General features: G+C 32.2%; 1 protein-coding gene across 1 annotated transcript in view; it reads left to right on the top strand.

The window, feature by feature from the left end:
- Positions 1 to 203: 203 nt before the first annotated feature.
- LOC137423889 (uncharacterized) overlaps positions 204 to 15649 on the top strand; it is a 33348-nt gene continuing 17902 nt past the window's right edge. The window contains exons 1-4 of the mRNA XM_078773650.1: positions 204 to 563; positions 651 to 779; positions 1209 to 1332; positions 1490 to 1586. Coding sequence (XP_078629776.1) covers positions 511 to 563; positions 651 to 779; positions 1209 to 1332; positions 1490 to 1586 — 403 coding nt within the window. The 5' untranslated portion in view covers positions 204 to 510. The remainder of the gene's footprint in view (positions 564 to 650; positions 780 to 1208; positions 1333 to 1489; positions 1587 to 15649) is intronic.

Genomic DNA, 15649 nt, shown 5'->3' with positions numbered 1-15649 from the left:
ATCATCCTTCTTCTACATATCATCTGGCAGATTAATCTTTGACCCATTCACTTCCATATTGACCCTAAAGACCTCTATTTCTCTCACCCTGTTCTTTACGAACCTTCTAACCTTTTGACATGTTATCCTTATTCATTAGACCACTTAAACACCTGTGATCCTTCTGACCTTATGGACCTTTTAACCTTTGACTCTTAATATCATCTGGTGAATATAACCCACTCAAACAACGACCCTACAAATATTTGTTTATGCGTGGGAAATAATTTAATTCTCCTCCAACTTCCATCACCATACTCAAACCTTTTTTTATTAATTCTTCGCTTTTGAGAAATGACGTTGTTTCAATGACTTGGATAACTTCCCAGAAAGATTTCATTGTCTTATTTCCTGTTATTCACACACGCTCAGGGCTTCCCCGAAATGACTGCATGTCGTCATTTCAAGAAAATACATTTTGTTCATTATAAAAGAACGTGTTCAATTCAATTTTGATCATTGGGGATCGACATGTCTTACTACTCCATCCTTTACTCTGATAAAGAAGAAGAATACTCACCAAGGTAAGTTTCATTTAAAATTAAAGTGTTTAAAGCTTTGTATGGGATTAATTATACAACAAATGACTTAATATTCCTTTATCTTTACAGCAATGCGAATATCCTGGCAGAACTTCAAACTGGTTGGAATGAAAATACTGCAGAATCTCAAGAGTTGCAAAACGAAATGAACTTGAACAACTTGCCTGTTTCACCATTCTTGGAAGATTCATATGCAAGGTAAGATACTAAATATTAATACATTTGTGTTAAACGACGCTGCCTTAGTGTGTGTGTGTGTGTGTGTGTGTTCGTGTGTGTATGTGTTTGTGTGTGTTCGTGTGTGTATGTGTGTGTGTATGTATCTGTGAATGTGTGTGTGTATGTGTATGTGTGTGTTCTTGTGTGTATGTATCTATGAATGTGTGTGTGTGTGTGTGTGTGTGTGTGTGTGTATGTGTGTGTGTGTATGTATCTGTGAATGTGTGTATGTGTTTGTGTGTGCGTTCGTGTGTGTATGTGTGTGTGTGTATGTATCTGTGAATGTGTGTGTGTATGTGTATGTGTGAATGTGTATGTGTGTGTATGTGTGTGTATGTGTGTGTGCGTGTGTGTGATGTTTTGTCAAGCTTACTTCAACATAGTAATTTCTCCTTATTTTGTTTGCAGCCTTGAAGACCAAAGCTTGGAGTGGGACGATTTTGATTTTCCAAAGAGTGGTTATTTCCCGTCAACATGTGGTACCCTAAATTTTCAACTCGACCACTTGGACACAAAGCTCGATTTTTTAGAGGTATGTATCCCAATATCCTCATATCCTTGTGTGTGTGTGTGTGTGTGTGTGTGTGTGTATGTGTGTGTGTGTGTGTGTGTATGTGTGTATGTGTGTATGTGTGTGTGTGTGTGTGTGTAATATTTTCTCTCCCCTCTTGTCCTCTTGCCTTTGACAGAAAGAGATTCCAAACCTGAAGATATCTGCTGCTGTTGAAACTACCTTTGTCTTATGTTGGGAAGAAATTGATGACTTATGCTGGGGAGAAGTTGAATGTATACCTCAAGAAAAATGTTTTAATAATATAAAGATTTTAATGTTTTCAATATTTATATATATTTGTTTTGTTTACAATTATTTAATTCTTAATTACAAAAAGAGAATAAAGGAGGGAACGGGGAGGTGCACCCCTGCCAAAGACCCTTCACCCCCCTCATCCCACCCCTCCCCTCCCCTTGTGTGTGTGGGGAAGGTGGGGGTGGGATGAGGGGGGTGAAGGGTCAAGGGTGGGGGTGCACGGAGGGTGGGGGATGATGGGTGTGGTCTGTGTGGGCGGGGTCTGTGTGGGCGGGGTCTGTGTGGGCGGGGTCTGTGTGGGCGGGGTCTGTGTGGGCGGGGTCGGTGTGGGCGTGGCTTATGATTTTTTATTTATTTAATTTTTTTTTATTATTACCACGAATTAAATTAGCTAATATGGGTGGGGTGAATAGAAATGTTGTTTAATGAATTATTAGCTTTGTTTTTTGTAATTCTTGCGAGTAAAATGAACCCAAGATTTCTTCTCGATTTATATCATTTAATTTGTAAGTCCAAGGGTTTGTAGCCATTACATCAACGATTATAAATAATTCATTAGTCCATTTTTGTGTATAACCTTTCTCAAAATGGCTTTTCCATTTGTATATCCTTACAATATCACCAACTTTAAACTTGGGCTTTCTCAAATTAATCTCCTTTTCATATTCTAATTTTGTAAATGTTTCTGATGGTTTTGATTGTGTTGATGAATGAACTGTATTATTGTAATTATCTACAATATCCTGAATTAAATACACCCATTTTTGAGAACCGAGTTGTGTGAATTTTTTATATAATTTCTCTTTTAAAGTACGATTAAAACGCTCAATAACAACTGCCTTTCCTTCATTAAAGGTGCTGTATAATTTAATACCCTTCCCCTTAAGAAATTTCATGAATATTTTGTTATAGAACTCTGTTCCCTCATCAGTCCATAACTTCTTTGGTTTCCTTTTATCCCGATCAAATATTAGCTTAAAGGCTAACATTAAAGTATCACCCCTTTTATTTTTTAAAGGGACAACCCAGGCAAATCTACTCCTCAAATCAATAACGGTTAAAGCATACCTGTATCCCCTGTCATTATTCAATTCAATTAAATCAGCGGACCATATGTGGTCAGTGTATTTAGAATAAACCTTCCTTCTTTTAAACTTTGTGATTATAGGTTTGTGTAATTCTTCAGCCAAAAGCTCCTCAGTCTTGATGGCATCATTAGAGCCTAATAGTTTTTTGAGGAATAACCAAGACCAAGTTTCAATTTAGCATTTATCAAATTTCTCACAATAAACCTATCAACTTTCTCTCTCAACGTTGGATTTTGTATCAAAGACAAATTATACAACATTTCGCTGTCGGCTTTATGTTTTTCAGTCAACGTAGTGGTTTTCCCATAAGCAATATCATGCTTCATACACACTTCGTCAACCCTATTTGTAGGTTTAGACCAAGGTTTAGGATTGTCAGCCTCATCTAATCTTTTATCCAAGTTTGTTCCTGGACCACAGAAAGAATACCCTGGAAGGTGTAATTCCCCTGGAATTCCAGTTGTTGTAAATTTACTTCCTGACAGAAACTTTTGTATGTCTCCTCCTCTTTTAGGAGAGATGAATTGGCACTTTTTAGAGCCACATACTTGACATATTCCTTTTTGATAAACTCTATTATTTTTAGCTTTAACATAAGAGATATTTTTAGATTTAGTTTTCTTTTTACATTTGAGACAATAACTCATATTTATTTATCAGAAAAATTCCGACAGAGTATCAAAACCTTTTTGGTTTTCAACATATACATTTCAATCTTTATTTTTAAAACATAAAGAATCCTAAGGAATGCCTTCACTCTCTCCTCCATTTATTTACAAATAAAAACTAACTAAAGTCAATGACACCAACATCATCAATCACATAATCTTTTCCTTCTTCTTCTTCTTCTTCTTCACCACTTTCTCGTTTAAATCTCTGAAATTGAAGACATTGACGTTCTTATTTTTGAAACCATTATCTTCGTAAGAGTTGTTAATTCTTTAATTTCCTCTTCGGTGCGTTGAGATTGATTTATTTGCTTTAATACACTCAATCTTTTATGAATCTCAGTGATTTCCATCTTTTTATATTTTTCCTCCCTCTCTCTTTGCTCCCTCTCCTCCTCCTCCATTTTCTCCCTCTCCTCCTTCTCCTTTTTCTCCCTTTTCTCCCTTTCCTCCTTCTCCCTTTTCTCCCTTTCCTCCTTCTCCTTTTTCTCCCTCTCCTCCTTCTCCTCCCTCTCCCTTTCCTCCTTCTCCTTTTTCTCTCTTTCCTCCTTCTCCTCCCTCTCCCTTTCCTCCTTCTCCTTTTTCTCTCTTTCCTCCTTCTCTTCTTCAACTCCTTCCTCATCCCTTGCTACCCTTGAGTTTAAACCCCAAAGAATATTATACATATACTCATCTGGATTTTGAGATATTCTTGTATCTATAATTATTTTTCTCATAATAGGATACCAATAAGATTTGTTGACGATTTCTAAAAGAGTTTTATATTTCATAACTTTGAGAAGTTCATTTTTATTTAATATTTTAAACAAGTCTCTATTTGTGGGTTTAACAATATCAGTATAAGGCCAGTTTTTTATGACAAAATTCCCATGTATATGCTCCAAATCATAAGGTATGTAATACCGAGCACCCTTTTCTTGTAGGTATCCTTGAATACAAAAATTATAATTCTCTTGTAGTCTTCTTCCTGCCATTTATGTATCAGAAATATATGTGAGATTAATATTATGACAGGTAATACCACCCCATCTTCCCACTACCAAATCGGTTTGTATTCCTCGGCTTTCTATCCTTATCTCATTACCTTCCTTCTTTGTCATGCGAACCATCGCTATACTATCATATATTTTTATTTTCTTAAAATCACGTATTTGTTGTTTACTAATTGTACTTCCACATAAATCCTTATCTTCACCAAGTGGATAATATTCTTCTTTACGAGACTGATTTAAATCATGTAGGTCTTCTATGTTTATTGAAAAAGACCAATTATACCCTAAATCAGGCATATCATACCCCCATTTATTAATTCGCATATTAACTAAATGTCCTTCTTTATAAAATTTAATTGTAAGCAGGTAGTTAAATTCAATGAGGAAAGGTGTATGGTCAGTATAACCAGGTGTTGTGGTTGTAAATTTTACTTGTTTCACAAAACGTGCTGTTTTCTTTAAAGATATATATTGTGATAAATCACTGAATCTAATCAAGTCATTCGCATCTGTAGGGTTTGGATAATTGATTAATTTATAAGTATTCTTCATATTAATATTTTTACTTACACTATATTTTTGTCGTTCAGCCTGTGCCTTTGTATAATAATTTGATAAATCAATATCCTGAGAGGATTTCCCAAAGATAGAACCATCTTTTCCAACATAGGTCATTTATATTAGATAAAAAATGATATCATAAAAATTTTCATTATTGTTGAGTTGAAATAATACATATAAACATAATTGGCCACAACATTTAGAATTAATTTCTTGAACTTGGAATGTTTGATAAACACCATTCTGTAAGAATTGTATTACTTCAACAGGTGGTGGCATACCATAACTATCAAAATAATATTTATCCTGACTATTATGAATACAAACCCAATGAGAACCATTCTGTGTGTCTAAATTCATAATAATATTCTTTGTATTCTTATTTATATGTATTAATTCATCTCTCATACAAATAACCACATTATCAATTTTTAGTGTTTTACAATACTTAGCTAGTTCTATATTTGACGTTGTATTCTTTCCAAATTGTTTAAACCATTTATCCATTTATTTATGAGAAAGATACAATCCATTACCCCGTTTAGTTAGTTTAACACCCGCTTGAGCGATAGAGGAAAGCATATCTCCAACCAACAATCTAGCTTTATCAGGTAGACTTTCAAGTTTTTGAGCAAAATCTACAATTACACCACTTCCACTAATTTGTTTCTCCAACTCCTTGTTATGTCTTTCCAATTCTTTTTGAGCTTTTAGTTGTGCCTTCCTTTCGTTAGCAGTTTTTACCGCTGCTGAAATACCACCAGTCAATGCTCCCGCCGCACTTAAACCAGCAAATAAAGGAATTAGAAACGGGAGAAATCCTCCTCTTGACTCATCTATTGAATATTTCTTTAACATAGGTTTCGTCATTTTAATTTTAAGTGATCCAACATCATTTAGTGTTTTTACTTGTGTGTGTGTGAGTAAAACATCAATTCTTACAGCTCCTTTTCTTTGAATTGTATTAACATTAATAATACAAGGCTTTTGATTTTGAATACAAGATGTTAATTTATTAAGATTGATTTGATTAACATATACCCCAACCATTTATTTATGAGAAAAAACCTATGTGATATTAATCATAACACCATTATCTGTATTAATCTGTAATTCTGTTTCCTCCAAAAGCAAACAATATGCATTAACCTCTTCATTCTCCCCTCTTTCAATGTATAGAGAAGTATCCACTCGATTAGACTTTATAGTTTCCTTTTGAGAACTCAGGTCAATTGCGTAGATTGTATATAAACCTTTAAATGCAACCATATCCAAAATAGGATCATTATTACCATTACTTTCACACACCTTTTGGTAGGACTTGTAGGCTTCCGCATAATCATTTTTTTCCCAATCAATTTCCAATCTATCTCGCGGATAAAATGTGCCATCAAGAGAAACCCGAAGTTGTTTCACCTTAGCATTATCACTCAGGGCATTATTCTTATTAGTACCGTCCTCTCCATCTGGTTTTTTAAAAATGAGCCAGAGGTATCGTGGCTTTCCTTGAAGAACACCCAAATTCCAAGTGTAGGTAGTGTGTTCCAGTTTAACGTGTTGACATCTTCTTTTAAGGTATGATACATTTAGCGGTTTCTTTGAGTTAAGTCTTCTATTTAACATCTCTTCCGTTTTAAGATTAGGAGTATATTCACTGATATACCAACACAAATCATTAATAACAAATTTATTATTTTCTCCAAAAGCATTTTCATCCCCAAAAAGCAATCTATTTACATTATCATTCCTTTGTAGTTGAAATCTAATTTTAAGACCATACAAAACTTTATCATAATCACAAAATCCAAATATACCTTTAAGAGGTACTGCTACGGTAAAACTATTCTCAGCTTTTGCGTCATCATTATACATTGACTTCCTTTGACTATAACCAGGGTCTGTGTTTGTTCCCGTTGACATATCAGGAATAAAGCCTTCAACAGCTCCCTTACCCATTCTATCACCAAACGAATATAGTGTAAATTTCATCATTTCAGATGTAGCAGAGACATAATCAACCGCTTCAACCTCTTGTGTTCCAATATACAGGCGAACACTGTCAAACATTTTCCAGAAGAAATCATTTACGAGTGTAGCATTAGTATTATTCGCAGTCTTAGTGAATTTAAATTTACACAGCAAGAAACTATCAGCTATATTCAAGTAAGTTTGTTGATTATTTATTTCAAAACTTTTTGTTCCGTTTGAATTCCAGTCTGTTCCTGTTATAGCATTTACCTTAAAATAGTCTTCCTTTTTAGTGGAGTTTGAAATGATAATCGTATCATCCAAATCATAGATACTATCAATCGCTTCCATACTTGTATTTATATAGCATTAAAATTGTTGAAACCCTGACCCAAGTATTTTAATGATTTTTTGTCGTTCTTGTGAAGATAGTTGAGTTTTACCTTTTTTTATTTCTTTGATTGCTTGTAATTTATGAGACTCCTTTTGAGCATCTTTTATACTCTTTATAGCACCCGCAACGGAGCCCACGGCAGAAGCAGTTGAACCAATTAGGTCTTTATGTTTAAGGATGGTTGAACCAATACCCATTAGAGTATCAATTATCCCATCTCCTTTATTTCGAAATTGATGACCTACACCTCGTTGTCTCTTAGGTTTATAGTATCCTCTACCCACATACCTTGTATAGTCTGGTGAAAGGAACATGCCCTCCCCTGTAATTATTTTATATTTTCCCAACTCGTGTTTTCTCACAATAACCATTATTTATTTATTGAAAAACTTCACGTAGGTGAATTCTGATGGATATAATTTCATCATTAAAGGATATCATACGATTATCTTGGTCGGTTATCCTAAAATTTACTCTGTATATGGTTTTTCCTGACACAGGTAAATAGACAAGATTTTTTGGTTCCATATTAAATTTATAACCAATCGGGGTTGAGTATGCACTGAATGAAAATATTGTATTTGTTCTTATTCCATCGTTATAAGCACCATCAATCAAATCACAATGAATTAATACTGAATTTATACCGGAGGATATTTGGATAACATTATCACTGTAAAACGTCCCGTTATTTTCAATCTTTTTTGAAGAGAAACCCAATAGCTCTCTAAACGAATTTTCAATCGTGAAATCAACTTTATAATTATTTTTAAGTTTAATAGTTGATTTTGAAGTGTGTTTTTGAATATCTATTACAATATTTTTTGGTTCATCACCTTTTTCTTTCATAAGGCGAGAGACTTCTGAAGATATTTGAGAAATCTCGTAAGCTCCAGGTGAAACGGTTATAGTTTTATATCCACTTCCTGGATTATAACTAAACTTGTTGTTTTTCTCTGTGATATTAAACAAGGTATTATAAGTTTCCATCGACAATAAAGATGCCTCATATGAGGTAAGGGGGTCAAGTTGTAGTGGGTAAGGGAATGAAGCTGTGTAATCGCTCGTTGTGAAATTAAAACTAAGAATTGTGCTTCTCATCTTATTTAATATCTAATAAAATATCTTTGTATTGACATTTATTAATTATTTTCATATTCATCAACTGATCTAAAATGGCTGAGGATTCATTAAAACAATTGTTGTTTCCAGCCTTCTTACTACCTAACAACAATAATAGCCTATTAACTAATTGTGATGGGTCATTTGGAAGAAAACTAACACCCGAACCAAGCTTACTTAAAGCATCAATAATATGTTTCTCCTTCTCATTCTTCTTACTTTTACCAGCAACAGAAACTCCATAATCAAGTGCATTTAACAACTCAATATATACCCTATCTTCCTCTCTTTCCATATCAAGTGGTTCCTCAAAATATTTTGAACCGCTGAATCCGGGGTTTGTTAGAAGAAACATTAATCTTGGAGTTAATTTAACATTTGGTTGAGTAGAACTCAAGAACATCAATTCATCATTAAATATCAATACCTTTTCTTCCACAAGATGAAACACTGCTGGTTCTTCTGTTGGAATGAGACCTGCTCTGGTTTTTGAACCCGCCGAATATTCATTGTTTTGAAGAGCTTCCACAACATAATTAGGGGGTTGATTTACCTCCTCAAGTTTCCGAAATAATCCCTCGTCATCATATTCTAATTCACCAAGTTCTTGTTTTGTTATCTGACTAAAATCTTTGAGCATTTGAAGTTTTTTCGGAGTAAATTCTACTGTGGGAACAGTAGGTGAGTGTTGAGTTTTCAAAAGTGGTTTAAAGAATTTCTCTTGTTTTCTTTCAAAGGCTTCTTCACCAGTTAGTTTCTGTCTCCGTTTCTTCTTTATCTCTTCCTGTTGTTTAACAACTTTTGAAACTAATTGTTGATGTTCCTTAAACTTTCTTTCTCTTTCTTCAGTATTCATTTTCTGTATTTATTTATTGAAAAATATCATTTAGTATCTCATCTTGTTTCACAACAATATATTTATATTTTCCAATCGTGTGTTTCATATAATTTTCAAATTCTTTTTTACTACATAACGTAGAGCAATTATCTCTCCAAAAATTATTTACATCTATTGAATTTAACTTAAATAAAATAAAAGTATTGGCATTGTTTCTTATTGAGCGTCGAGGGAGTTGAAAATATGATTGACTAAGATATATACAATTACAAGAAGAATGTCTCCCTCTTGTATAGTAGCTATCCATTACTGTTTGGTTTCTCTCATTAACACAATCATCAAAGATGACGAGGTTCTTTTTTGATTTATCTAAATCTTGAGGTGAAGGTATATCATCCGTATTATCACTGAGAATACAAGTTATGGGTTTCGATTTTGATTTCTGTGTATCACAAAATAATTGTATTATATCTTCAATATTATAATCATTCAGTTTGTTTTGAAGTTTAAATAAACCGATAATGTCTTCCTTTTTAAGACCTGCATTAAAACCCTGTGAGAGTAGTTGATACTCGGGTTGAAAACTTGACTTTGTAAAAATTATTAAATTATCATAATCTAAAAAATTAGGACCAAGGAGCATCTTTAAAAGTAAACAGGTTTTCCCACATCCGCTTGAACCAACTATTAGACATCTCAATGAATTTGGAATGTTTTTATGGTTATTAAATTTTATCTTATTTTCCCAAACGGGTAAAAAATCATTCATTTATATATTTGGAAAACAAGTCATCCAACTTTTTTTGAGCTATTTTAGAAACTCTATATTTTATCCTGAGTTCTGGTTTAATTTCAAAATAATTCATTATTTTATTTATGTAGTATCTTGTATTAACATTTCCATTAAAATTATTTTGAATAATAAATATCATTAAACCCTTATACATTTCCTCAATACAAAGAGTCTCTTTCCTTGTAAGAAATGGTGTATTATCACCATAATGCTTAACATTCATCTCTCTTATTAATCTTGTAAAGTAATTCATTTTTGGTTCTAATTTAAAAGAGTTATATGTTTTTTTATATTTCTTATTATCATTAATTAGAATATAATCACAGAATAAACATTGTTTATATGAATCCTCATCATTAAGCCCCACTCTATCACAAGCCGGACAATTCTCTAATTTATCATATGGAGAGTCTGGAAATTCTAAATATCCTTCAGAACTTATCATATTTATGTGGTAAATTTTTACTTAAACTAAACGCAAGTTTATTCATTAATAAATACAATGTTTCAAAGCACAAAAGACAAATTTCAATCAATCTCTACTTCGGTGGAAGATATAGAAAAATATGTCAAAGATGTTAAATTGAACAAAGATAAATATGGAAATTTTTGGGTAAAACCAGTTATGGAAAATAACATGAGCCCCTCTATTTCATTTAAAGGAAGAGCTCTAACTATACCTGGAAAGACATCCATTAAAGTAAATCTAACAAAAGTTTCTCCTCTACTCCTGGCAATTTATTCAAAGCTTGAAAAAGTGATTGACCACGATACTTTGAAAAAGAATGATAAGACCATTAATAATTCTAGAGGAGACATTTGTATTTTCTTTAATAATCCAAAGGGTGTAGATCTAAGTAAAATGAATGATGTTAATATTTCTGGTGAAATGTCATTTCGTTCTATGATAGTTAGAGATTATTTAAAGATAACTTTTGATATAAAAATTGTAGAGATTGAATCTGTTAATGAAAGAAAGTATATAGATATTGATGGGAATATTTTTCTTGCTAATTAAATATGAGTCAATACAGCAGTGAAGATTTTACTATTTCATTGAACTCGGACGATAGTGATGATAGTATTTCATTGAACTTGGATGATGGTGATGATAGTATTTCATTGAACACAGATGATAGTTATGATACTAATAGTTTGTGCTCAAATGATAGTTATGAGAGTAGCTTTATTGATGACTCTGAGTATGATTCTGAGTATTCATGTGATAGTTATGACTTAGATGATTCTGAGTGAAAAAGTGTTTTAGTTTAAGCACAGTGATATATATAAAACGGAGCTGTAAAGCTCAAAAGTGTTTTATTTTAAGCACAGTGATATATATAAAACACCACGTTTTCTCACGCTATAAATATGGTTTATTGTGATACTTGCGAGAAGGAAGTAAAATATTATAAACAACATATTCTCACCGCAAAACATACATACAACATTTTAAACAAACTTTCCCCTCTTCCACCTGAAACAAAACACTGTTCTACATGTAATAAAAATATCCTCAAGAAAGGCTTCAAAATACATCTTAAAACAAATCTACATTTATCAAATTTTATCACAACTAAAAACTCTGATGGAGCATTCAAAGGACATATTAAAATAAGAGTCTTTAACTTCAAACCTCCTGAACCAGAGTCTATAGTTGATGCTGTAGAAATAGTTAAACCTGCTGTTCAAACGTTGATTGAAAAAACACTAAAGGAAATGAAACCACTTAAATTTTATATGGGAGTAAAATTAGAAATGACAAAGGATGAAGGAGTTATAGATGCACCATACATGAGAACTGAGCCACACTTTATATCTTCATATCAAGATTTTAAAACATCAGGAGTCTATGATGAACTTATTAAACAAGAGCAAGATGTGGATAATTCAATCGTAGGAAGTGGATTCAATATAGGAAAAATTATTTACATAGACATTCATATTCTTAAATCAGATCCTCTAAAAGCTTCTTCTTACATTGATTTACCCAGTGTTATCAAAAATAGAAAAGCAGTTATCAATATCAAAAATAAAGACAATAAATGTTTTCTCTGGTCTATTTTAGCACACTTACATCCTCCACATTTTCATGATGAAAGAGTATCTCATTATAAAAAATATGAGAATACATTAAATACGAAAGATCTAAAGTTTCCGATGACTTTAAATGATATTCCTAAATTTGAAAAGATGAATAATTTATCAGTTAATGTTTATGGTCTAACAGAAACAAACAACATTCAGGTTTTAAAGCTTTCTGACAATTGTAAACAAACTCATATTAATCTTCTATATTTTAATTCAGACGAAAATTCACATTATACATACATCAAAGATATTGCTAAATTAATAAAACCACAAGTCTGTAAGAGAACAAATAAAATATATATTTGTTTGCGTTGTCTTAACTTCTTCAATTCACAAGAAAGATTAGATAAACATTCAAATTATTGTGGCGAACATAAATCAACGGTAATCAATATGCCTAAAGAAGGCTCAAAGATCACATTCAAAGATGAAAATAAAAAGATCAAACATCCATTTGTTATATATGCTGATTTTGAAAGTATTTTAGAAAAAATTGATACTGCTTCTCAAGATCCAAAAGAATCATACACAAATAAATATCAAAAACATACTCCTTGTGGTTTTTGTTATTATATCAAATCATCCGTTGGTGATAAATATAACAAGTTAGAGATGTATAGAGGCTCAAATACCCCAGAGGAGTTTGTGAAACGACTAGAAAAAGACTGTGTTCGATTAACCAAGATAATGAGAGAAACCAATAAACCAATGTCCTTAACAAGTAAAGAAAAAAGGGAATTTATAAAAAACAATGTCTGTCATATTTGTGAGGAGAAAATTGGTAAAGGTCTAAAGGTTAGAGACCATTGTCATCTCACTGGTAAATATAGAGGTCCGGCTCATCAAAGTTGTAATATTAATTATCAACTCCCCTCTTTCATTCCTGTCTTTCTTCATAACAACGCTCATTATGATACACATCTATTTATCAAGGAACTCTCAAAGACTTCTGGAAGTATCTCAGCAATTCCAAACACGGATCAGAAATACATTTCATTCACAAAAACAATTCACACATCTCCTATTACTCATATCAGATTTCTTGATACATTTAAATTCATGGCAAGTCCATTGGTTAACTTGGTTCAAAATCTAAAAGAGTTTCCATGTCTTTCAGAGTATTTTTTAGATAAAGATTTTCTAACACAAAAGGGAATTTACCCCTATGACTATATGGACTCATTTGAGATATTCAATGAAACACAACTTCCTTCAAAAGAAAATTTCTATAACAAATTAAATAATAGTCATATATCTGATAAAGATTATGTACACGCACAAAATGTTTGGGAAAAATATAACATCAAGAATCTTGGCGAGTATCACGATTTGTATCTCAAAACTGATGTGCTTTTATTGGCCGATGTATTTGAAGCCTTTAGATCTGTTTGTCGCACTGGATATGGATTGGATCCTGCTCACTACTACACAGCACCTGGATTGGCCTGGAGTGCGATGTTGAAAATGACAAAACAAGATTTGGATTTGATAACCGATGTTGATATGCTTTTGATGATTGAAAAGGCAAAAAGAGGTGGAATTTCACAAGTCTGCTCGAGTAGATACGCAAAAGCAAATAACAAATATCTTCCAAATTATGATCCAACGAAAGAGAGTTCTTACTTGATGTACTATGACGCGAACAACCTGTATGGCTGGGCAATGTCTCAGGCTCTTCCTTATGGAAAACTTAGATGGGTAAAGGAAAAAGACTACAAAAACGTTTTACAAGATGTATGTATCTCTACACAAAAAGAATTGGATGAAGAAAAAGTTGGTTATTATTTTGAAATTGATTTAAAATATCCAGAGGAACTCCATAACCTACACAAAGATCTCCCATTTGCTTGTGAGAAAGAAAGTCCAAAGAAAGAATGGTTGAGTGATTATCAACGATCGTTTGATATAGGTGAATCAACAGAAAAATTACTTACTACATTATATAACAAGAAAAATTATGTTCTACACCAAAGAAATTTGCGACAATATTTATCAAAAGGTCTAAGAGTAGAGAAGATCCATAGGGTTCTAAAGTTCAATCAAAGTCATTGGTTAAAGGGGTACATTGATTTTAATACACAAAGAAGAACAGAGTCAAAAACAGATTTTGAGAAAGACTTTTATAAATTGATGAATAATGCGGTCTTTGGTAAGACTATGGAGAATGTGAGGAAAAGACAAAATATCAGACTATCAACATCTTGGGAACAAGCATCAAAATTAATTAATAGACCGAGTTTTACTCGAGCTGAGGTCTTTACTGAGAACTTTTGTGCGATCCATTTGATTAAAGAGAGTATTGAAATGAACAAACCTATTTATATTGGAACAACAATTCTTGATTTATCAAAGTCATTAATGTATGATTACTTTTATAATAACTTGAGGAAGAAATATCAAAATGATGTTAATCTACTTTATATGGATACAGATAGTTTTATTTTGAAAATTAATACCAACGATGTTTATTCAGACATGAAAAGAGACATTAATATCTATGACACGAGTAATTACAGTCCAGAGAGTGAGTTGTTCTCTTCTAAAAATAAAAAGGTGATTGGAAAGTTCAAGGATGAATTAGGAGGAAATGTTATGAGTGAATTTGTGGGATTGAGGTCAAAGGCTTATGCTTATAAATACATTGTGAATAACGTTGAAAAGACTGATAAGAAGTTAAAAGGTGTAAAGAAAAATGTTATTAAAGAAACAATAAACTTTAAGGATTATTATAACTGTTTAACAACAAAGAAAGAAGAGTTTAGAAAGATTAATGGAATAAGAAGTTATAAACATCAATTATATTCAGAAGAGATAAATAAGAAAGCATTGGGGGCTTTTGATGATAAGAGGTTTATTTTAGAAAATGGAATTGATAGTCTCCCTTATGGTTATATAAGTATATAAGTGATAAGATATATATATAAGTGATAAGATATATATAAGTGATAAGATATACATAAGTGATAAGATATATATAAGTGATAAGATATATATAAGTGATAAGTTAAAAAGGGGGGGGGGGGGGGTTGGGGATTTTAACGGGCTACCGCCGCCTTTTTTACTATTATATAAATGATAGAACCAAGTATCAACCAGACTAAAGAGTGGAGGTGTAATCAACCTTGGTATATAAATGGAAAACATAATGAATGTGAAAAATATCAAATAGGTATAATTGAAAAGGCAACTGGTAAAAAAGTTCACAAAACAAATAAGAGAATTAATTTAAATACCGGTGAATTGGGTAAAAAAGATGGAAATATTTTTGAGTGGACGGAAAACTTTGATGGTTGTCAGGAAAATATATACTTTAATTTAAAAATGGTATGTGGCACTGGAGGCGCTCAAATAAGAACATTGAGGGAGGTTTACCATTTTATCTTAGCTCAGTTAAAATATCTTAATAAAGAACCAAACTCAAACATATTTTTTGTTAATATATTAGATGGTGAAGAGAGTTGTAGGAGAATTAAATTATTTCCCACGCATAAACAAATATTTGTAGGGTCGTTGTTTGAGTGGGTTA

This window comes from Myxine glutinosa, chromosome 3 (genome assembly GCF_964187855.1).
Source record: "Myxine glutinosa chromosome 3, kmMyxGlut1.1, whole genome shotgun sequence".
NCBI classification, from domain to species: domain Eukaryota; kingdom Metazoa; phylum Chordata; class Myxini; order Myxiniformes; family Myxinidae; genus Myxine; species Myxine glutinosa.
This window is presented reverse-complemented; position numbering and strand designations above follow the sequence as displayed.